Source organism: Gigantopelta aegis, chromosome 4 (genome assembly GCF_016097555.1).
Source record: "Gigantopelta aegis isolate Gae_Host chromosome 4, Gae_host_genome, whole genome shotgun sequence".
Classification (NCBI taxonomy): Eukaryota; Metazoa; Mollusca; class Gastropoda; order Neomphalida; family Peltospiridae; genus Gigantopelta; species Gigantopelta aegis.
In genome coordinates, this window is record NC_054702.1 from 34741562 (window position 1) to 34766821 (window position 25260).

The 25260-nt window shown below is 37.2% G+C and overlaps 1 protein-coding gene across 3 annotated transcripts in view; it reads right to left on the bottom strand.

The window, feature by feature from the left end:
* Positions 1-2052: 2052 nt before the first annotated feature.
* LOC121370451 (E3 ubiquitin-protein ligase HECTD1-like) overlaps positions 2053-25260 on the bottom strand; it is a 63683-nt gene continuing 40475 nt past the window's right edge. For all 3 annotated transcript variants that reach the window (XM_041495686.1, XM_041495687.1, XM_041495685.1), the window contains 17 exons: positions 24653-24840; positions 23196-23324; positions 21664-22126; positions 20948-21240; positions 19213-19452; positions 18717-18847; positions 16382-16442; positions 15635-15812; positions 15029-15111; positions 14709-14836; positions 14067-14265; positions 13478-13615; positions 10245-10840; positions 9413-9491; positions 9056-9149; positions 7979-8129; positions 2053-6356 (listed from right to left, as the gene is read on the bottom strand). In XM_041495686.1, the coding sequence (XP_041351620.1) occupies positions 6074-6356; positions 7979-8129; positions 9056-9149; positions 9413-9491; positions 10245-10840; positions 13478-13615; positions 14067-14265; positions 14709-14836; positions 15029-15111; positions 15635-15812; positions 16382-16442; positions 18717-18847; positions 19213-19452; positions 20948-21240; positions 21664-22126; positions 23196-23324; positions 24653-24840 (3434 nt within the window). In that variant the 3' untranslated portion in view covers positions 2053-6073. The remainder of the gene's footprint in view (positions 6357-7978; positions 8130-9055; positions 9150-9412; positions 9492-10244; positions 10841-13477; positions 13616-14066; positions 14266-14708; positions 14837-15028; positions 15112-15634; positions 15813-16381; positions 16443-18716; positions 18848-19212; positions 19453-20947; positions 21241-21663; positions 22127-23195; positions 23325-24652; positions 24841-25260) is intronic.

The following is a 25260-nucleotide window of genomic DNA, read 5'->3' on the forward strand; positions in this document are numbered from 1 at the left end:
AGATTTCTACAGAAAACAAACTCACGGCATGAAGTACTATTTGTCTAAGTTTAGTAGTAGTAAAAGTACTGTTGTAGTTTAAGAGTTTTATTTTTTAATATTTAGTAGCCAAATTGGTGATATGTGACTTATTTCTAAAAATAATTTATATACTAGTGTAAACTTAATGCATTTGTTTACTTTAAATAACAGGTATATTTTGGAGGTTTCTTTTGTTGTTGTTGATGACTTTTGTTTATTAGTTGTTATCATTTGTGTTTTGTCAAATGTTTTTTTTGGGGGGTAGGGTAAGGAAGGGTGGGCATCAGGGGAGGGAATTAAAATGCATTTAGTTACCCTTAATAGTGTTTACACCAGCCTTTATTTTAAATGTTTAAATTACCGGTATATTTTGTTTTAAAAATATTACAAACAATGTACAGATTATAAGAAACGTATTTGTTCCACTAGATTATGATGAAATGAAATAAAATGCATAATACTAAATGGTTTAACAACTACAAGTCTTGATCTTGTCTATGTTCTTGCACTATGCAATCTTGTATTGAGGTGGTCTTTGTTTTTCTCCCCAAACTGACCTTCAAAATCTTGAGGAAACAGTGAAAGAAATGTTTTATTTAATGACGCACTCAACACATTTATTTACGGATATGTGGTGCCAGACATACCGGTATGGTTAAGGACCACACAGATATTGAGAGGAAACCCACTGTCGCCACTTCATGGGCTACTCTTTCCGATTAGCAGCACAGGATCTTTTATATGCACCATCCCACAGACAGGGTAGTACATACCACAGCCTTTGATACACCAGTCGTGGTGCACTGGCTGGATGGAGGAATCGAGGTACTCGTAACAAATTAACAATACATGCAAGTGAATAAATATTTCTTACACACCTGTTGGTGAGAACATTATTCATTTGTTGACACGTACTTGTTTACACATGTATGTGAGTTAATTTCAAGATATACGACTGGCTGCTCCTAGGTGATGACCAAGTCACCAATGCCATACATCCAATGAAAAAACAACCTGATCGAAATTGATTACATGGATGTATAGTTAACCTGACCCAATCATTTGTCTGTTATACATAAGTTAGCTACAAGTACAAAGGCTGTAAATAACTTTTAGTCGAAAAAGATGTTAAAATTTGCATAAAACCTGGTTTTTACCGGTGCAAGAAATAGAATAGTATTCTCTATATTTGTGTTCATTAGATACCATTTATCTTACAACTTGTTTAAAAACGTATGAAACTCGCTTTCGCTCATTAGATACATTTTAAAACAACTTTTAAGATATATGGTATCATACAGCCACTCGTGTATTATTCTCTATATCACACACATATAGTAATTTGGTTTATATGTTCATACTTTGTTTTAAACTGGTTTCATAATCTGGAACAATATCTGCTGTAACATACTTGATATTCATTAAAACCATATCAACATTGGTTTTGGCACAAAGTACATTTTAAACCACGGTTATTTGGTGTTTAACGTATTGTTATCTCAACCAATGGTCGTGGTAAAGAGGAACTTTGCTGATGGTATACAAGCTACTCCAATATAGCAGCAAATAATTAAGTTGGATCATGTTTCCTAAACAAAGTAACAAAATGCCAAATTACATCAAGCTTTACCGGCCTCGGTAGTGCAGTTGTTAAGCCATCAGACTTGAGGTTGGTAGGTACTGGGTTCGCAGCTCAGTGCTGGCTCCCACCCAGAGCGAGTTTTAATTACTCGGTGGGTTGGTGTAAGGCCACTCCACCAATTTCTCCATCACGTACCCACTATCCTGGACAGACAACCCAGATAGATGAGGTGTGTGCCAAGGACAGCGTGCTTGAACCTTAAATGCATATAAGCTTGAAAATTAGTAATCGATTAATTATGCTTTCAATATAAAACTATTTAGTTAAAACTTTTTTAACATTACAAAATAAATTATTACTTATATTTTGTATACATGTATTTTGCATCCACGACCAAATGAACAAAAACGTAACTTGACATTCACAATTATAAAAGACTAAGACAGAAGAGCATTTAATTACTTTATTTCTGTTTACACCAACAAATATCTCACATCATTCTCACTTTTTCACAACACAACTGAGGTGATCTGTTTAATTCAACAATATACAGCATGCTCAAAGATGGTACACTCAATTAGTATACTTTGTCTCTCCTGTCCTATGGGACAGTCTATCTAAACAAACTCCACTGTATCTACTACACATAAGAACACCACGGTTACAATGAATTTGTGTTCGTTTCAAATTATAAATGTAGAAATAAAGGTTTCGTTTTATTGTCAATAGGTATTCAGGAATGGACTGACTGCATTCATATATATATATATATATATATATATATATATATATATATATATATACATATACAGTTCTAGATAATTTATTGAGGGTGTGTTGCAGTTATTTTTATAAAGTTTTATGATAAGAGGTATAATATATGAGAGCAAGTGTTTGTTCAGGTCATTTTATTAAATTAGTGGGAAAACTTTAAAGGCTTTTAAATAAGATTCAATTAGATGTAACTTGTCACATGTTTCATGGGAAAACGGAATATATGTATTGAGAAGATGTATTCTAAATGTATGTTCTGCTATCTGGCAATTGGAGTGAAAACACTGATAACTACCATGTGTGCAGAGTCTGTTAAGAAATAATCAAAAGCCTGTTTTTGCACTTGATGATAAATGCATGTGACAGGATGAGAACCAGTTAATTTGTTAGTTGGTGCTAGTGGGGGGGAAAATTCTGTCTTGAAAAGCAGCCCTGATTTGCAATTACTATAAACATCTTCCAGATGTTACAAATTAAGCTGTTTTAGTCAGATTATAAGAACTGACTGGAAACAACACTGTCTGTTGGTGCTACCTATAGTCCGTCCCATCCTCCTACAAAAATATTTTTTTGTAAATAATTTCAGTTTGGTTTGACATAAGAAGAAAAGTCAAAGAGTTTTGGAAATAACAAAAAAATAGTATTTTTGCGTGCAATTTAGAAAACAATCGACTCACAAATAAATAACTTGTGGTAAATTCATTAACATGAAAAAAGGCATTCCCTGTGGGACGGACTATATGTCATAACGATTTGTAAAACAATACACCTGTATCTAAGGCAGGGATTACACTGGAAAGAATATGTTTTAGCCAGTTTTCAAATATGTAGGGTATTTGTTTGAAAAAATAATATTTTAATAAGACTATTTATTAGCTGAATACTAAGTATTTTGGCTACTTTGTATAAAAATTAGCAATTGGCCAATTTAGAAATGGGCAGGGCGAATCCTGTTAAGATACCAGTATCTAAATAAAAGAAAAGCCAAACAGTTGTCAATCTCATTGTCAATAAAGCTGTCACCAAATTTAATGAGACAAAATGCAGTTTAGCTGAGATTCAACTAGTTATATTTTCTGGCGAATACATTGCTGTAAGACATACATAATTATCTATCTGATTACATAAATAAATCAAAATGTATTGCTGTTAAAACATCTGATGGCTTTGGTTTCATACTTGTCATTTGTATGGTTGTGCATCAGAACAATAATTACTTTTATTGTCTGCCTTTAGAATAGAGATTGCTTAGATTTCTTTTGATGCAAGTACATTAAACAGTGGCAAATCTTTGCATTTTATAATCACCTTTTATGGTCTGTTTTAACTGTAAAATGTAAAGAGCAGGCCGTAATGTAATTATCATTTCAACGTTTGTTATTTTACATAATACAAACACACTGTCCAACTACTGAAGGATGGCCTACCGGTATTTAATATTTTCTATAGTCCATTATCGTAATTATACCATATGATTATTATGAAGAAAACAATGACACTATTGCCCCTTTCCCACTTACATGTCATAAAATGCAATGTTGGCTAGCTATATTAATGAACATTTTAGATTTGATGTGGAATTTTCAATTTCATATGGACCATTTTGATAGTAAGTGTCATAAATCTGTGCAAATGTTTACATACTCTTACATGTCGCAGTGAATATTCTAACGTAAAGTGGTTTTTACAACTAGATGTGGGTTTTTCATGTTCCAATTCACAACAAAACTAACAAATATTCAAAGTTGTTGCACTAGAACATACAAAATGAAATACATTTTCACACAACACTTGCCAATAAATATCACAAGAATGGGGGAAAATGCATAGAGCTGTCAGCACCTACACTGTTTTGAGGATCCGTTTTTTTGCACAAAACACTGACACCAACATAACATGGATTATAACAACATAATCATAAGTACAAATACTGTATGTGGAAATCCTGAATTAAAAATCCTAAAACAAAGGTATCTGCTCAGTCTTTAAATCTTAAATATTAACTGCTATGACTTAACAGTGGAGTCTTAGATTAAAATATGTATACATTAAAAAAAAATCCATACCTTTCCATCCCAGTCTCAATTTTAAAAAAAGAAGAAAAGTGTCATATTCATCAACATTGGCCTCAGTGAGTTTCTATCCCAAAACAGACTTCTGCCTATTCAGAGATCGGCCTCGGGACCGACATGCTCGAAGCTCTAGTGGCATACGAGCATGTTCAAAACGTACCCGACCCGACCCAGCCTCAGTGGCCTGTCTCATTCTGCCAGTATTGTTGGACATATTTCTTTCTAGTATTACCATCATATTAAAATCTTGTAATTTTTTTCCAGCAAACTTTTGGAAGAAAGAAACTAGCAAACTAAACATTTTCCATTTTGCATTTGTTTTCTGTGAACATTTTTTAACAGCTTCCTAGATTATCTGAAAATAATAATCAATCCAAAATTCCGAACTTCTGAATTCACATTGCAAAAAAAAAGAAAAGAAAAAAAGAAGCCAAAACAAAATAAGCATACATGAATGGACTATAATTTGAGTTATGACTTTAAAATATGTGTAAAGCATGAAGCGAACCAGGACAAACATATAAAGGTTTTTGGGGCACATGTTGGCATCAGTTGTACTAAATAAAAAGTAATGCAACAATTTTGTTTTTAATGCCACTGCAAATGCATTATCTTCTACTGAATACCAGGAATTACATTAAATAAATTTTTTATGCAATGATTTTTTTATTAAAAAAAAAAAAAAAAACCCCAGTTGTTTCAACTTTCAGTGAATTATATTTCCAATCAAAAGTCATAATACTAAAAAGCATTTTTTCAAAATGTTTTACTAAATAAAGTTTATTCTACAAAGCAAACCTAGGAACAACCTGCACTGAAATGTTGCCAACAAAAAAAAAGAGTAAAAAGTTAACTAAAAGTAACATGTAGAATGAAATTTGACAAAACTGTTTCTTCTTGATCGCATAACTCATCTAATTGTATTATTCAGTTTACTACTGGAATCGAAAAAATTATGAATCCTTTGATAATTAAATGTTCATAATTTAAGAAGAACAGAAAACTTCAAATACACAAAGTGAATTAATACATGTTTCAGCTGACCTTGTTGACCATCAATGATAGTCTTTAATCTTCTGGCAGTGAAAGTCAACAACAGGTAACGTAAAACCAAAAACTACTCATGCCAACACCTCCATTTACAAACCACTTGTCTTTAACAGGCTACCTTACTATTATACAAATTTAATATATAGTCCCAAGTTGATGTATATTAAACAGGTACCTTTTACAACAGACCCATGTTTCGATACTACCAAGGGGTTGATCGTGACAGGTTTGACTATAACAGAAGTGTACCAACTGGCTATAACTGCCGGCCATTACAACCTTCCTACTTTGTCATGTCTAACAAGCAAATCTCCAAACATATATTCGCATTATATATATATATATGTCTTTATCACTCGTGTCTCTACCAGTTCTTTTCAAAATGAAGTCATTGTCTGCACAAGTACTATTTACTCAATGTTAATTTTTGTTTTCTCAACCATTAGAAATTACTGTCAAGATTCTCCATTAACCCTGAACAAAAATTAAAGTATGCAGTATGGAACAAAAATTCCACTGTGTCACAGATAGTACATCGAATGTCAATAAATAAATATTTAAATGCTCCATGTTTTCAATTCAAATGGAAGCCTTTCTCTTTGGTGGCTGCAAGGAGTTTTTCCTTCAAGATCTCTTCTGATGAATACTCTGGCAGTTTCAGGTAGTGCACACACGTGTTCACAGATGGGTAGCTATTGTCATTTCCGTCAACTTTTCTCACAATTGTAAGGCGTGGATGCAAGTTGGCAAGGCCCCCTGGCGGCAGAGATGAGCATCCAGTTGTGAACTGGAGAAATCCCTTCCTTTCGTCGGGTGAGAGGCTGAGGAGAACATTAACGAATCTCTGGAAGCCAGGACTGAAAGGAGAAAAACAGTATACAAGTAGCTATAGATCTGTTAAGATCTGTTCTCCCTCGGGTCAAGAGAGACATGTCTGAACCTTCATTGGATATAGGCATGTAAAACAAGTTTCTGAGTCTGAGTTAATATCTCCTGTCCTCGACGAAGGAAGCAAATGTTTTGTTTAATGACGCACTTAACACATTTTATTTATGGTTATATTGCGTCAGACATATGGTTAAGGGCCACACAGATATTGAGAGAGGAAACCCGCTGTCACCACTTCATGGGCTACTCTTTTCGATTAGCAGCAAGGGATCTTTTATATGCACCATTCCACAGACAGGATAGTACATACCACAGCCTTTGTTACAACAGTTGTGGAACACTGGCTGGAATGAGAAATAGCCCAATGGGTCCACTGACGGGGATCAATCATAGACCGACCGCGCATCAAGCGAACACTTTACCACTGGACTATGTCCCACCCCGTCCTGGATGAAGAAGCCGGCTTAAGTCAACACCTGCGCCCATGACAGACATGTGCTACAACAGCTTACTCTGAATGTACACGCTAAACCCTATGACATCACCATAACATATGCTGTGTTCACACCATAACATATGCTGTGTTCACAATGAAAACAATCTGAAAATAATTTTCTCAAAACTGAATATATTTTATCATCGTTTCAAGCCATTCACACTTAAATCATTTAAAGACTGATGTCTTCATTACATTATCATTATACTAGTCAAAATTCCAAGTAAGCAATGCATGTTTACTGAATGGGATTTAAATGTTCATAGAGCAAATTTTTGCTCAACTGGTTTCAAAATAGTTCATGTTTTGGTTTAATGAAAATGGTTTCACACTGTTTAAAGAGCTCTACAATGTGAACAGCTAAACTATTTTAAATGCTTAAATGCTTGTTAAATTATGAAATACAAATTTGCAATGACACTGCCAATTTTGTGAAGTGATATTAAGCTTTAGGCTCTTATATGTCACTATTCCATATGTTCAGATTTGCTTTTTCAATTAATTATTTCAATCTGATAACAACAGATAAAACAACACTTAAAAAAAAAAAATTCAAAGAACTATATTATCTGACATCTAAATTTAAAGTTGGTTTTGTTTAATGAATCCACTCAAGCAAACTGATTTATTAATCATCAGCTACTGGATGTCAAACATCTGTTACTTTTGACAGATTCTTAGAGAAGAAACCTACATTTTTCCATTAGTAGCAAGGGATCTTTTATAACAGGATAGCATATACCACAGCCTTTGATATACCAGTCGTGGTGCACTGGCTGGAATGAGAAACAGCCCAATGAGAATCAATCCTAGACCGACCATGCATCAGGTGAGTGCTTAACCACTAGGCCACATCCTGCCACACGACAACATTTAGGCAACTATTTATTATGGTGTGTTCAGAATAAGTTTCTCTGCAAATATGCCTGAAACCTTAGCTAGCTTTGGCACTTGCTAAATTTGCCAACTGCGAATTTTATTTTAATTTGGCAAAAGTTTCTGTGGACCTAGAGCTAGACCTGTTGGGCATGTAAACATACTCCAAGTCTGTGAATTATTTCAAACTGCTACAAGTTGTTCGACTACAACACGCACCTCTCTCTGGTGTAGCCGAGTTTGGGATCGGTGTAGTTGTTGAGATCCTCTCGGGTCCACTTCGGGGCCTGCTCTCCACACAGCATGCTGCCGAGCTCAGAGGGGCTGAACGAGTGAAGCTTTTCCATAGGAAATACAGCATTAAAACCATCTGAAAGGGAAAAACTGTATCTTAATACCCACATATTGGTCAAGGGAATGCTGGTTTAGTGACACCCCAGCACAGTGGTTCTACAATGGTTAAAGTTTGTTTTGTTTAATGACGTCACTAGAGCACACTGATTTATTAATCATCGTCCATAGGAAATACAGTATTAAAACCATCTGAAACAGGAAAAACTGTATCTTAATACGTGCATATTAGTCACGGGAATGCTTGCTTAGTGACACCCCAGCACACTGGTTAGACAATAGTTAAAGTTTGTTTTGTTTAACAACACCACTAGAGCACACTGATTTATTAATGATCAGCCATAGGAAATACAGCATTAAAACCATCTGAAACGGAAAAACTGTATCTTAATACATTGCCCACGTACTGGTCAAGGGAATGCTTGCTTAATGACACCCCAGCACACTGGTTAGACAATGGTTAAAGTTTGTTTTGTTTAACAACACCACTAGAGCACAATGATTTATTTATCATCAGCTATTGGATTTTAAACATTTGGTAATTCTGACATATAGTCTTAGAGAGGAAACCCGCTACATTTTTTCTTTAGTAGCAAGGGATCTTTTATATGCACTACCCCAGATAGGATAGCACATACCACGGCTTTTGATATACCAGTCGTGGTGCACTGGCTGGAAAGAAAAATAGTCCAATGGCCCACCAACAGGGATCGATTCTAGACCGACCACTCATCAGGCAAACACTTTAGCACTGAACTACGTCCCGCCCCATTTAGATAATGGTTACTGCATGGTAAATGTAACACTTGCTCCAGAGAATGAGAAACAAACAGGACAGGTAATAAGGTATTTTAACTGAATGTTCTCAGACAGGATAACATATACCATCGTCTATGTAAAAAGGCAATAAATATACACACAAAAAACAATTCTGAACAACGTTACCTCTGAATGCTTCCATCTGTCTCTGGATACCAGTGTTCAGACAGAAGTCTGTCACAAGTTCAATATATTCTTCAATGTTATCAATATTCACTTCCTGTAAACAAGAAAACCTCAGTTAATCATTCTCAAGAGAGTAAATACTAATATTTACTCTACTACATAATTCACGAGAGCACAATATAAAAGTCATGCAGATCCACAAGTTTCAATCTAAGTAATAGGAAATATTACAATATCACTGAAATATGACCACTGGCAATAATATTTTGAATAAGTCGTAATATTTTTTAATAATTAATAATAACAAAATAAACATGTGTTACGATCTTTAATTAAATGACAACTGGAATTGCTTACCTCATTTTCACCGTTATATTTGAGATCATAACCCATGAAACCATATACTCGAGATGATGGATTAAACTGGAAACTTAAGCTGCAATAAAAGAGATTTAAATTAATTCAAAAGAAATATAACATGATAATGCTATAGACCAATATTGAGAAATATACTACTTGTGATATTAACAGTTTGTGAGTTTTTTCATTGATTAAGATGATATTTTAAGACCCTATAATAAAATCAATACTAACAGCACTTGAAGGAATATATCAACACATAATTTTCAGCAATTTGATGTATACATAAGTAATCATTTAAAAAAAAACACTTGGTTACTTCCTGCAGACACAAAAAACTTGCAAGCAAACCAAATGATTAGAGATCTGTAATATTTTTATGGTGTAGTGGTATATTGCAATTATATATTTTGTACGTGTTACTGCACATGTATTATATTTTCAAACAAATACTTCCAGTTTAAGAAAACAAACAATAGCTGCACTTGTTTGGAATGAATCTTGCACGTTTTGTTTGGTAATTAATTTCAGTTTGGTTTGATGTAAGAAGGTAAGTAAAATTGTTTTGTGTGCAATTTAGAAAATAATCGGCTCAAAAATAAATAACTTGTAGTAAGTTCCATAGTGTTAAAAAAGGCGTTCTCTGTGGGAAGAACTACAACAGGGATCACAATGGTTAAGCCAATTTTAAAATTTATACATTACTTCCTTTTTATTTAAGGAATATTTTGTTTAGCCAGACTAAATGTTGTAGCCACTTTATATAAAATTTAGAAATTTGGTAATAGACAGAGTGAGCAATATTATAATAGTGCAGCAGTCAGCCTACCCTAGATCTTCGAGTCTAATGGACGACATGGAATCCAAGGGATTGGGCAGTGCCAGCTCCTCCAGGAGAATGTTTTTCTGATCGTCCGACAGAGTCTTGTCCTTGAGAATCCTCTGTTTCTTGGCGGATAGCTCCTTCAGCTGTTTGAGGAACAGTGCCCGGTGGGGGTTGAACAACTCGAAGTCCTCCTCGGTGAGGATCCCTGTGTACCATGGCGACATCATCGACTGGCGCGACCGCGACGGGTCCACCTTCATCTCCTTCTCCAGCTCCTCGATGCTGGTGATCATGTCGCTGTTCTCGCTGTGCCACGACTCGAGCATCCCGCCGAAGCCCCGGTGCGACAGGTCATGGTACTGCTGTGCCATGCTGTAGCCCACCTCCCCCATGCACATGAGCTTGAGGAAGGGCCTGGACAGGGGCAGGTCTATGAGGCGGCCGTCCTGCAGACACTTGGCGAGGAGCGTGCCGATGAAGAAGAACAGCTGCTCTACCCGCTCCATGTCGGAGGTGTCCTGTGGGAGCGCCGCCGGGAACAGGCCGCCCATTCGCTGGACGTAGTAACCAGGAGGTCTCGCGCCGTGACCCATGTCAACCTGTTGAAAACAAAACAAGATGTTTTGAAAACTCTGAGGCCGAGTTCAGCCAGACTGACGAGCAGAAAAATGTCGGCTAGACTGGTTTATGCATTTCACAGTAAACCAAATGGCCACGTTGGGAACTAATCAAACAGTTAAAGAACATTAGCAAAATGTTTGCTGGCTGAACATAGGGCTGACAGTTATTTGACAGTGTAAAACATTTCAACCATTACAGAATTTTTATTGTTAACGGTAGAGTAAACTCAAACAAGAGATTTATGTGTTGGAAAGATGCATACCCGGACCACCAACACATACTGACACTTTAACAAATGAAAAATGCTTAATTTTAGAATTAATAAAAAACCATGATTATTCCTGCTAACTGGGGGCAGCCATTTTGTTTCGTTTTTGTGACATTCGGTGGTATAGCTTGGGGCGAAGTGACGTCAGCTCTGTCCATCTGCCCTATGCACAGTGTAAACAAATGCTCTAATTTACAAGGTGCTTCGCTTTCATCAACCTGACTTGTAAAACAACATAAATGACTTGATAGTATAATAAACTATTTAAATATACATGTATTTTACTTTGCATCAATAGAACGAAATGGAGTTACAGTATTTTTCTTTTTTTTTAAATCCAAAGAAAAAAATGCATATTATTAGGCCTATTGGTATGCTACGTTCGAGCAAAAACGACCACTCACGATACCCAAGTGATAATTTTCTTTTCTTTGGGACTACGTAATTGGTCAGTTTTGTGATTTTAGATGGGGAAGTCTACTTAATCAAGGGTTTTGCAGAATTACTTACAGTAATAAAGTAGGACGGCTGATCGATTACAATTAGAGGGGTGTCTGTGCAGTTAACACACAATACCCTGTGATCTTAATAAAAGAGGCACGTATTTTTAGTGTGTCTAGACAGTCATGTCATGTCATGTCATGTCATGTCATAGGGTTTTACGTGCACATTCAGAACAAGCTGTTGTAGTGCACGCCTGTCGTGGGCACAAGAGCCGGCCTTGGCCGGCTCCTCCGTCCATGACAGGAAAGGTGGAGGGAGGGGAGAGGAGGGACCGCCTGCACTGGCAGGTACAAGGGAGCACCAGCAGCCCGATCAAATCGGTAGCAGGCGGGTGGGGGTGGTGGTGGTGCTATGGAATTTGAATGGAGCAGTTAAATGCCAAAGAGAAAAGGATGCACAATTTTGATTGAGGGAATTTGGCGCAATTTTTGAACGGTCGGTCGAAAGGTAAATGGCCGAGCTAATATAGGTTTTGATATTAGTGAATCGAGAGTAGCTCGTTAATTTTAGACCTCTACGATGCTGTGTCTGGGGACCGTCTAAATATACACCTGCCAATCAGGAACCACAGGCACAGGTCATGGGAAGAAAAGACCAATTAACTAAGACAACACTCCGATTATTATTTCAGTATGTGGGTTAATTTATGTACAAACCATAATAGTTATTTCAACACTTTGACAATGGTGGGTTTTTTTGTATTAATAATATACAATTGTTGTTGTCTTACTGGGATGACTATTATTACAGAATATTGCGATGCATCCGCAAAAATCAGGTATGTTTTGTTTCTTCAGTTCGAAAACTAATTCCTGACGTGACACGTTAGGTATTACGTAACCACCAGCTCGCCAGAGGGATGATACAAAATTCACTGGGATGATACAAAATGGCTGCGCCCGTTATATATAATAGCCATCACATTTAACTGTTTTATTAATTAACTATACGATTATACTTGTTGATATTACACAATAATGTGCATTACATATTGTTGAATATGCATACCAGGTCAAATGCCTTGATTGTCCCTTCTTTTAAGCATTACATCTTTAATACACATTATATACATTGTGGTGTTTAATTTGTACATTTTGGCAAATTCAGTGTTTCAGGAATCTAGGGTCAGTGGCTTTAACAGTTTTATAACTTGCAATGCCACCAACAAACAGATATAATTCCTATAATTTTTATTGTTATGTTTAAATAATTAAATTTCTGTTACATTCATTAAAACGTAATGTCATCCCATTGGTTCAGATATAGCAATGGGAGTTTGTTCATTTTTCAATAAATGTAAAAATTACGTCGTCAGGGAACGTCATATCAATGACGTCATTTTATATGGGCAAGTTGTCTTATTGAGCGTTATTGCTTATGGATAAAAAATAATTCAAAATAAAGTATGACGTTTTAATGTTATTATTAGCCTGTATGATTCAAATTTAATTATAAGTATTGTTTGTTATCTCTTTTATATTCATCTGGACATGAATAATTTTTTTTTATGTGAGAACAGCTTTGCCGATTCACACAGTTTGCAGATGATTTTTTTCGTTCATACCACGATGAATGTAAAAGAAATAACGGACAATACTTAAATGTATAGTAATGTCACTGACCCTTCTTTCTCAAGTTTGGTTTTGGGTTTTGTTTTGTTTTCCATAAAATGCACATGACAAACACTAAGAATTTTCAAAAATGATGCATTTTTAACCAACTGCTTAAACTGGCATTATCTCGTCTAAAGATGTATCAGTAATTATGTACATTTTGTCAGTATAATACTCTAGCTGGCCATACATGTACAAAATGTCTTTTTAAATACAGTAACACAGCTTACCTCCCTCTCGAGATCATTTGTCAGATTGTCATCACAGATCCAAACACCGAGACTCTTTCTCTGCAGCTCGGCTGCCACTAGGGCATAGAATTCCAACGTGGGGCCCAAACCAGTCCCTTCCTCTCCTTCAAATTCAATCTGAAACAAAATAATCAAAAAAACTTAAATATTTTTCTTTTTCTCAACTGAAATAACAGCTTTATGTTTCCACCTTTAAAATAAGACATTAACTGGTATTTTCACTATTCAAACCAATAGTCAAGCTCCACAACGGTTTTACTAACCACAATCTGCAAATTGTCTTAATTTTAAATGCTTATTTACTTACTACACACATACATTATACAAAAAAAACATCCCCATAAAAATCTTTGATACAAAAGAACAGTTAAAAAATGTTAATTACTTTAAAATCTAGATTTGATTCTCTAACATTTTGAAAACTTGAAAGATTAAAAAAACAAGTCCATTGAAAGTGAAAAATCCTACAACTCACTGCACCTCAGGCTGACTATCACTGAACTACATGACACCCCTACATCGTAATTGAATGCAAAGATTAAAATGAAATTGAAAGTAAGTCACTTACCTCAAGGACAGCCTTTCTCTTGCTGTGGTGTTTCATCACCTGCATGGCCCAGTCTAACATCTGCTCACTGCGCATCACTTTGATCCGCTCGTGTTTGAGTCGGCCCACGCGGAACTCATGGCCGTCATCTCGACGTGGCAGAGGTCCTCGGTTCCTCTCAATGGTAGCGTCTCGCTTATTCTGTAGCCAAACTATGGCTCTAGAAATAAAGAAGATATCAGGTTTAAAATCTAGGCTCAAGGTTTTATAAAATTCTCAAATAGCATATACAGTTTAACATTGAAGACTGTTTAAAAGATATCTTAAAAAGTTCAGTTTGTATGTATCACCAACAAAAACAATTAGGGAAACAACACTTTTATTACGCCTTAATGAATTAAAGCAGTTAGTTGCAGACAGATGAACAAAACGGTTAAAACATAATGGTCTGATTTTACAAAGCCTGTGTGTGTCCTATATGTGTAACTACATACATTAGGAGAGGGCCTCGTAAGTTGAATAACTTGTGCCTAATCCTTTTGTGTATTATATACAATAAAATATGTTTCAAACAACTACATACATTTACAATGCTTAAAAAAGGGTGTTTAAGAAAAACAGGTTTCCTAAATTTGTCCCCTATTTGCTAAAATGACCACTCACCTTGATGTTCCAAATGCTGTGCAGGTAAAGTAAAGAAGCCTGGTATCAAACGGGAAGAGCATGGGACACCAGCGTGTCATGTGTTCACACCATTCGGGCAATGCACTGCTCGCCAGAACCAAAGGATCCTAAAAGAAAGACAAAATGTAATATGCTTTGCCATGTTTTTGCAGGGCTAGCTCTGGATCAGCAGAAAATTTCGCCAAATTATCTATTAAACTTCCAATACCCAGTTATTTTGTAACAAAATATCAATTAATACTTGAAATGTTTTCGCTAAATATACTAAGACAGGGTACTGTGAAAGCAGTTGATCTCACCTGTATCTGTTGCACCACCTTGTTAGTTATTTTCTTGCTGATAAACTCATCAGATGGAATGTTTAGTTGAACTTCAGTACTGTCTGCAAATCCAAAAATAAATAATGAGAATATAATGTTAATAAACAATGTAATGTAAAAAATTGCAGATCAGTATACAGTCAAACCCCTCTAAACTGGACACACTCGGGATCAAATAAATATCCGGTTTTAAGAGGTATCCGGTTTAGATAGGTTAAGTTCTTTACTGATTTTTAAAAGGGACAGAGAACAATGTCCAGTTTTGAGGGAATTCTGGTTTACAGAGGGTCTGGGTTTTTGAGGTTTCACTGTATTATCTAAATTGATAACTTTAAAATAAGCTTTTTGAAGAATTGCTTCTTTCTTCTTCTTTTTTTTGGGGGGGGGGGGGGGGGGGGTGTTCTGATCAAGTATAGAATAATTTCAACTGAGCATAACATGAAATTAAGAAAATTCATTTTACCCCCTTTTTCTTAGAGGGTGAGGAAGAGGATGAGATTGTCTGGGTGACTTATATAGAATAACTTTAAGTGACTACAACATGAAAATAAAGATCATTAACTGCCATCATTATTTTAGGCTTACCATTTCTCATGTTAGTTGTGGTTTGCTCCATGCTGATAGCAAAAAGCCGCTGTAGAAGTTGTAGCACGTTGTCGACAGTACAGCCAGTCGAGTCGCTACCAGAGGGGAACTCCCAGTCACCCAGACTTGGCGTCATACTGGAAGCCTTGATAGGTGGAGACGTCAGACTGGGGGACGTCTGAAATAAGAAACAAACTTCAACTGATTAACTGTGATGACAGTGATTTAATGTAGGACAAATCAGAAAGTATGGTAGTTAATAAAGATGATTCCAGAAATGATCAAACCTGGCCTGGTGCTTATAAAACTTTTAGAGTCTAGACTCGAGACTAATAATAAGAGTCCGATATGTGAACGTCATGGCAATGCCATACAAATTGTATGTGTGACAACATTAGAGATTGAGTCTGAACTCTTAAAAGTTTTATAAGCATGGGCCAAGGGAAAGTGAAAGGCAGTTCTATTTTGTTATGAGTACAAGTAGAATTAGTTTTAAAAGAATTAAGCTAGAGGATTCAAGCTAGCAAATTCTTTTTTTTCAAATGTGGGATTTACATTCAACTATAATGTGGTATGTGGCAGCAATTTGTTCAGTTCTATTCTGTGAGTGGTGGGTATAAAAGATCTCCCTCCACTGGGACTGTCTCGATAAGCCTTAAATATTTTAAGATAAACAATAAACCATTAGGTCCAAAATTAATGTTTTCTTTACATGAAAAGTTGGTAAAATCATCACTAATATACAACCTTGCTACTTTTCGATTCTGATTCTTTTTCTTCGTCTTCTTTTTGCTCCTTGTAAACAATCCTGCAAAACAGAAACAGAATATATATACTGTAAACCAGGTAAAAATCTGCTTGCGTATTAATTTTGCGTCGTTCGCACCCAACACAATTTATACGCACACATTATTTTAAGACACATTATTTTTTACATATGCCAACAGTCATTCCTGAAATTTAAACATTGTGAACATGCGCTAAGGTGCAGTGTGTTGCAATATGAATCCGGTTTATTGTATATATAATATACTTACATCTAAAAGGTTATCTCCTTTGAGTGGCTATGATATAGTATACAGCAATACATCTACTTATTCATTAATAGTCATTAAAGCATCAGATATGTTGCAACATTCCTGAGAATATCAAAGTTAACAAGTGGTTATTAACTAAACAAAGTGTTTAAATTTTCTTAGCTTTCAATGTAAAATAATGTACAACTATATAGCAGAATTTTACCTTCACATGGGCACACATTTTTCATATGCACTTTCCACTGGCAAAGATGATCAACGTATCATTAAGGTAACAATTAATGTGAAAAAAGGTCTACAGTTGTACCGAACACAACTGATGTAACCATATCTTCTTGCAATGAAGCATTTCTTTCCACATAGTAGATAATTCAAAGTTAAACAGTTTCATTGGCTATTGGATGTCAAACATTTGGTAATTTTGACATGTAGGACCGAATTTACAAAGCCTGTTTATGTCTTACACGGGTGTAACTACAAACATTTACATGCTTAAACACTTGCGTTTAAGAAAAATAGGCTTTGTAAATTCCGCCCATAGTGTTAGAAAAGAAACCCACTATATTTTTCCATTAGTAGCAAGGTGCACAGTCGTGGTGCACTGGTTGGAAAGAAAATTAGCCCAATGGGCCCACCGATGGGGATCAATCCTAGACTGATTGCCCATCAGGCAAGCACTTTCGCACTGGGCTATGTCCCGCCCCTAGATAATTCGAAGTACGCTACTAACATGTAGGCTGGCTCACTGGGCTATGTCCCGCCCCTAGATAATTCGAAGTACGCTACTAACATGTAGGCTGGCTCACTGGGCTATGTCCCGCCCCTAGATAATTCGAAGTACGCTACTAACATGTAGGTTGGCTCACTGGACTATGTCCCGCCCCTAGATAATTCGAAGTACGCTACTAACATGTAGGCTGGCTCACTGGGCTATGTCCCGCCCCTAGATAATTCGAAGTACGCTACTAACATGTAGGCTGGCTCACTGGGCTATGTCCCGCCCCTAGATAATTCGAAGTACGATACTAACATGTAGGCTGGCTCACTGGACTATGTCCCGCCCCTAGATAATTCGAAGTACGCTACTAACATGTAGGCTGGCTCACTGGGCTATGTCCCGCCCCTAGATAATTCGAAGTACGCTACTAACATGTAGGCTGGCTCACTGGGCTATGTCCCGCCCCTAGATAATTCGAAGTACCCTACTAACATGTAGGCTGGCTCACTGGGCTATGTCCCGCCCCTAGATAATTAGAAGTACGCTACTAACATGTAGGCTGGCTCACTGGGCTATGTCCCGCCCCTAGATAATTCGAAGTACGCTACTAACATGTAGGCTGGCTCACTGGGCTATGTCCCACCCCTAGATAGGTTGGCTCACTGGACTATGTCCCGCCCCTAAATAATTCAAAGTACGCTACTAACATGTAGGCTGGCTCACTGGGCTATGTCCCACCCCTAGATAGGTTGGCTCACTGGACTATGTCCCGCCCCTAGATAATTCGAAGTACGCTACTAACATGTAGGCTGGCTCACTGGGCTATGTCCCGCCCTTAGATAATTCGAAGTACGCTACTAACATGTAGGCTGGCTCACTGGGCTATGTCCCGCCCCTAGATAGGTTGGCTCACTGGACTATGTCCCGCCCCTAGATAATTCGAAGTACGCTACTAACATGTAGGTTGGCTCACTGGGCTATGTCCCGCCCCTAGATAATTCGAAGTACGCTACTAACATGTAGGCTGGCTCACTGGGCTATGTCCCACCCCTAGATAGGTTGGCTCACTGGGCTATGTCCCACCCCTAGATAATTCGAAGTACGCTACTAACATGTAGGTTGGCTCACTGGGCTATGTCCCGCCCCTAGATAATTCGAAGTACGCTACTAACATGTAGGCTGGCTCACTGGGCTATGTCCCACCCCTAGATAGGTTGGCTCACTGGGCTATGTCCCACCCCTAGATAATTCGAAGTACGCTACTAACATGTAGGTTGGCTCACTGGGCTATGTCCCGCCCCTAGATAATTCAAAGTACACTACTAACATGTAGGTTGGCTCCCAGATTCTCCGCATCCTGTCTGACCGTCCGGCTGTACTGCCTAGCGTCAGCAATTCCTGGACATACTTGAAAATACACGCGTTCCCAGTTGTTAATTGAATCTCTTCGTTGTTCATCTGAAACATATGCAAGAACAAAATTAGAAATAAAAATAACCTAAAACTGTTTTACATTCTCTTAGCATATTGTCAACAAGAATTTGCTTTTTTAAATTAAGATTCTACGCAAAATGTTCAACCTCAATGCTTGTTGAAATAAATGTTCCAAAAAGCCCCCTGAAAAAGCATCGGAAATAACAGTCTATCCTTAACAATAGTCATTCACACCTAGCAACTGTCATCTACATACTAAGTGATACACTGTTCAGATGCTTGTTTATTTGTGTTACATAACAAGCATAATGGAGTTGACAGCTGAGAAAACTGCCAAGAGAACTAGTGCGAAGTCACAGTAACATTATTTTGCAGAAAATGGTACTCACTCCTGGTAGACATGGAGCTCTGATGTACAGTGCCAGTCGAGGAGGAACCTCCACCTTCGTTGGTTCCTGCACCTCCACATCCTCCACCCCCGGGGCTGGGATGTCGAAGTCCTGAGTCTGGTTCACGTTGCTGCGGCCCGGGCGGGGGTCGAAGGCTGGAATCAGAGCGGAGAACTGTCGCTTCAATACAAACTCATCGTCCCACATCCGTCGGTCACGTGTTTCCAGCTCATCCTCCTCCTGAGTGTAAGAAAACATGCAGCTGTTTATTATCAGGTGCAAAACAAAATACACATGTGCCAATTGTCAGGTGTAAAACAAAATATAAGCCAGTTTACTCAAACAAAACTTGAAATGATTTCACTATAAGGCGCAAAAAACTAAATTATTTTTTCATTGTCTTTTCTCATTGCCTATGTTTATAGTAGTCAATCGACAATTGAATTATGTCATCAGTGATGTATTACAGCAGGGGTAGAATTAAAAAAAATTCAGGGCAAGGCCATTTTGGCTTTGGGTTTGAGGAAATTTTTGGGACACCAAGGCCAGTGGGCAGGGCACCAAGGGCAACATTTCTTTCAAGGGTAGGGCACCAAGGCCACTTTCTGTAAAGTTTTCACTGATGCGAGTGAGAGATGAGGTTCCCTGCGCAGAACAGTCTTTATAGAGCGACTGCGCAGTTACTTCTCGGCGACCACGTGGTTCTCGGATCTGTGGCTTGTAAACAATAACAATATGGCTGCACCCATCGAAATTGCGTGTCTGAGAGTCGGCAATAATTTCTTTGGATTTCTGTTCTTATGGACGAATACACGGCAAGTGACAAATGCTGCAAAGTTCAATTTAGTTGGTACCAGGCATGAGAAGGGCACTAGGGCATACAAGGAAGGCAACCACGGCTACTTATGGCCGTGGACACAGTCCAATTTATCGGGGCACCGCGTCCAGTAACCAGGGCACCTACGGCAATAGCCGTAGTGCCGTGGGCCAAAATCGATCCCCGTTACAGCTATGAAATACTGCTCTGTTTACATTTCAATATCAGAATGTCGATAGGTAATTTTTTTTTATCCAACTCACTACTTCGCAATGCTGCATATCTTGCATTAGTGAAATGAAGCTGACAACATTAGTTGATTAGTATAAAATATACAGTACTGCCTTGTTGCTCATCAAATCTCAAACATACGACAATTTCTCCTTCACATAATGGGGATAAATGAAATTCTCTGCTAAATAAAAAGCCAGCTGTATTAAGTATTATAAAATTCTTTGACTAAGCATCCAGTCTTATGGCCCTGAACATAGTACCAAGATTCATCTGGAAAGCAGGGAGTCTCTTCACTCAGCATGAAACAGTTTGTCTTGGGACAATGCCAATTTAAAATTTGAAATGTAAGTTTGTTTTGTTTAACAACACCACTAGAGCACATTGATTTATTAATCATCAGCTATTGGATATCAAACATTTGGTAATTTTGATGTATAGTTTTAGAGAGGAAACCTGCTGCATTTTTTTACTAGTAGCAAGGGATCTTTTATATGCACCATCCCACAGGCAGGATAGCAAATACCACAGCTTTTGATATACCAGTTGTGGTTCACCCGCTGGACAAACAGTTCAATGGGGATTGATCCTAAACTGAGCACTTTTATCCATGGGCTATGTCCCACCCCATGTAACAGTCAAGGTCAGGATAAGAATTAAGAAAACAAATGATTAATCAAATGTTACCATGACATCATCATAATCTTCATCATCTTCATTCTCGTCTTCGTTTTCATCATCTTCATCATCAGGTTCGGGCAACTCGTCGTCATCCTCGAGTTCTGCGAGCAGCGTGGATGCACGGAACGTCTCAAGAAACTCATTGTCACTCTCGCTTGACGTGGACGTCAGACTGCGAGTCAGAGCCTGACTCAACAGCGTCACATTGGCCATTGTTTGTGTGGTGGTCAGCGTATTCGATGTCTGGCCAGTTGAGGTTGTCAGGCTGGGGTAACTCTGTGCAGCACTCAACAGATTATCTGAACAAAACAAAACAAAAATGTTACATTGAAATAAAAAAATCAAACTTTTGTCCCTTCTGCATCAAAATAACTGGTCCTACAATAATAAAAAAATTCTGCTGCAAAAAGATAATAGATTCTAGAAATATAAATATAAACTAAGTCAATTTTCTCAAGGGTAAATTTAATTCATAATCCCACTTCTGAAAAATTAACAACTAAGAAGTATACATTCATCAGAAAAACTTTTTGTACTGCTGAACAAAGATAATAACAAGCCCTAGAATAACTGTTTTTCTCTCTACTGCAAAAAAAGAAAAGAATAGCAAGTCCTAAAAATAAAAAATAAAAAACTAAGGAAGGATATTCAACAAAAAACAAATATAATGTCCAGGTTATATCTAGTTATTTCTGAAAGGAACCTAAATATAATACCCGTACTTGGTGAATGGGACAGCGCGAGCCTGACGAGACTGCTGGCGTTGGCATTCCTAACAATGTTACTTCTCCTAGCAAACGAGTCGAGAAGACTGACGGTTTGCTCCATGCTGGTTGGCAGGTTGGGAACGCTCACACTCATCAAGTTTGTCGGAGAACTGCGGGTTGCATCGGCCTTCTTGGCCGCTTCGTTCTTCGCTTGCTTCTCCCTGTTGGCATTTGACAGCTGAGGTCTCTCCTTGACGCCCCCCTCAGCCCCCCTGCTTGGTTCGTTCAGGGGTGTGCGGCAGGCAAGGTCGAGAAGATCACATGTCTTGTAGGAAAGATCTTCATTTCCACGATGGACGACCACCACAGGTTCGTTGGAACTGGTGCCAACGGAAGACTCTTCAGCTGGGTCAACCGTTACCATGACGATGGCATCAGATGGAGAGAGATTACCCATTCGATCAACATTCTCTGCCGACTGTTAAGACAAAAGTTTTTAAAATGTGGTTAAAAATGTAATGTAAACATGATATGACACTATCAATGAAGTGCAGGATACATGGAATTTCAACTATATGCAGTAAAATGTAATGTAAACATGATATGACACTATCAATGAAGTGCAGGATACGTGGAATTTCAGCTACATGCAGTAAAATGTAATGTAAACATGATATGACACTATCAATGAAGTGCAGGATACGTGGAATTTCAGCTACATGCAGTAAAATGTAATGTAAACATGATATGACACTATCAATGAAGTGCAGGATACGTGGAATTTCAACTACATGCAGTAAAATATAATGTAAACATGATATGACACTATCAATGAAGTGCAGGATACGTGGAATTTCAACTACATGCAGTAAAATATAAAAGTTATAAAATAACTGCTTATATACATTTATAGAAGATAAATAAATAACTGCTTATATACATTTATATAAGATAAATAAATAACTGCTTATACCTATTAATTAACAAAGAAAAATAAATATATATATATAAAGTAATTTCAACCAGGGTATAAATCATTTCTCCTCCTTTTGCAGTCATTAGAAAAAACAGACTGATCATATGATTCAAAGAATATAAATAAATACCATTTCATCATGCTGTTAGACTTAATAATAAATATTAATAATCACAAAGGAGAATATAAACAAATTGTTTTCCAAAATGCATATTCTAAACAATTTGAGTTAAATAAGTTTGTTTTGTTTAATGACACCACTTGAGCACATTGATTTATTAATCATCGGCTATTGGATGTTTGGTCATTTTGAGAGAGGAAACCCGCTACATTTTTCCATTAGTAGCAAGGGATCTTTTATATGCATCATCCCACAGACAGGATAGCACATACCAAAGCATTTGATATACCAGTCATGATGCACTGGCTGGAACGAGAAATAGGCCCACCGACGGGGATCGATCCCAAACAGACTGTGCATCAGGCAAGTGCAACATTGAGAGTCCAAGTACTATTTAAAATGAAGTACTGTTTGAAATGGAAGTCGTGAAAACCACACACAAACACTTACCGCCTTGACACTGGACGTGAGGTTTTCCGCAGATGAAGCTTGTTCTGTGCTGGCCACCGATGCCTTGGCCTCGGACACTTCACTCAGACTGGGAGTAGAGCTGCTCTTTCTGCTCGTCAAAACACTTCCCTGCAGAAAACACATCACAGAATGGATAAAACCCAGGATGTCCAAACCATAAGAGCGAAATAAAAAGAAGGAAGTTACAGTCACGTGACCAGGACAGGAAGGGGTGCGCAGTAGAAGAATTTTAGGCCATCCCATTGGCTGTTGGGATGTTCGAACCAGACTACTATCCTTAGGGGAATATGCACTGGTTTGAGGACAGGTGATGTTGAAAAGAAATAGGATGTATTATAAAGGAACATATAGATTGAATGCGGCATATGCATGCAGTCCAGATAAAAAAAATCTGAAATACATTAGTTTCAATGAGAGCGTCTAGACTGGATGTGTGCATCTACAAAACACATCCAGCCAGCTGCAATGAAATAATCATAGCTGGTGTATATACCAGAAATGCAAGCCGCAGACACATCACACGGACCACATGCACAAGCCACATACAATCTAAATGAGCCTTTACTCTGGAATCAAAAGTAATCTTATATTTCACATTACATTAACCTTTGTTGGGGAGTTCATGTACTGAGGTATTATTAATTAAACAGTCATTCAGTACTGAAGTCATTACATTGCAGACTGAAAGAAATTTAATTTGAATCTTTATTAAAGTTACATTTAGCTATATCTCATATTTTTATTTATTGTGAGAAACAAGATGACTCAAAATGAGAAAGTTATGCTGGTCACATTTCAAGGGTATTCTGTCCCATTATTCATCAAAAACTGTTCCATTTTTGAGAAGCTAAAATGTCCAAAATACAGAGATTATTATATAAGCATGTGTGTCGTACTGATTTTACAAAACGAGTGTCAGGATTTTTTGTATTGCCTGAGTGAGAGCAAGGGTAATACATGAATCCTGACGCGAGTTTCGTAAAATCAGTACGACTCACGCGCGATTGTAATAATTTCTTTATTATCCATATTATTATTGTGGGTTTTTTTTATGAATAACAAGACCCAACTCAAAATGTTTCCACCACAAGAAGAAGGAGACGACAAAATGATGTCATATTTCAAATGCCCAGTCTGAGCTAGGGCTGTAGAAGCAACGTTATGTTCCCAAAAGTACGTCATTACACTCGTTATTATACATGCTTCGTATGATTATTATTAACTCAGTTATGTTGAACCATGTGGATAATAATAAATAATAACAGCCTTCTTGCTCTTTAGGTCAGCATAAAAACAGCACTCAGTAAAGTGTTGTACATACGATGAAGTCAATCCAAATAACATTAGTTATATCATAGCTGATTTAAGTTAAACTGTATATGGTGTAATTCTCAACAAATGGCTGAAGTGAGTGAGTTCAAGTTAAACCAAATTACCTTTATTTTATCTGAAAGCGATGTGCCCACTGATTTATTCTTTACACTTCCGGTGGCTCCCACATCCATTTTGGTGTAGCGCAGTTTGTCAGGGTCGTGTGATGGAGCCAAAGCCAGGTCAAACTTTCCTTCAGCTCCCATTCTGTACGAGTTGGAACCACCAGAATCCCACGTCACATCAACCCAGCCTGAAACAAACACAAATGATTTCTTATCATGGTCTTCAAATACTTAGTAGAATACTAGCATAATGAAAATAATGTAAAAGCAATACATATGTCCCCTACCATTCTCATCAAATTTCCATATCTCCTAAGCTCAAGGTTAATTTACTAACCAACTTGCGAGTAAATATAAAGTGCTGCTCTGCACCTTGCACTGGAGACCCATTATTATATTATATACAGTCCACTCCACTTATTTGCATATCGGTTTATAGCATAATTCAGTTAATCGACCAGTTTCACACAACAAGGAACCATTTGCCCTTTTAACACTACAAAACATCTGGTTAATTGCACAAACTACAGAATAAATATCGGTTAATTGTACATGAAAATAACTAAGATTTTTTTTTTTGCTAAATGAATGTCACACAGTCTATTAAA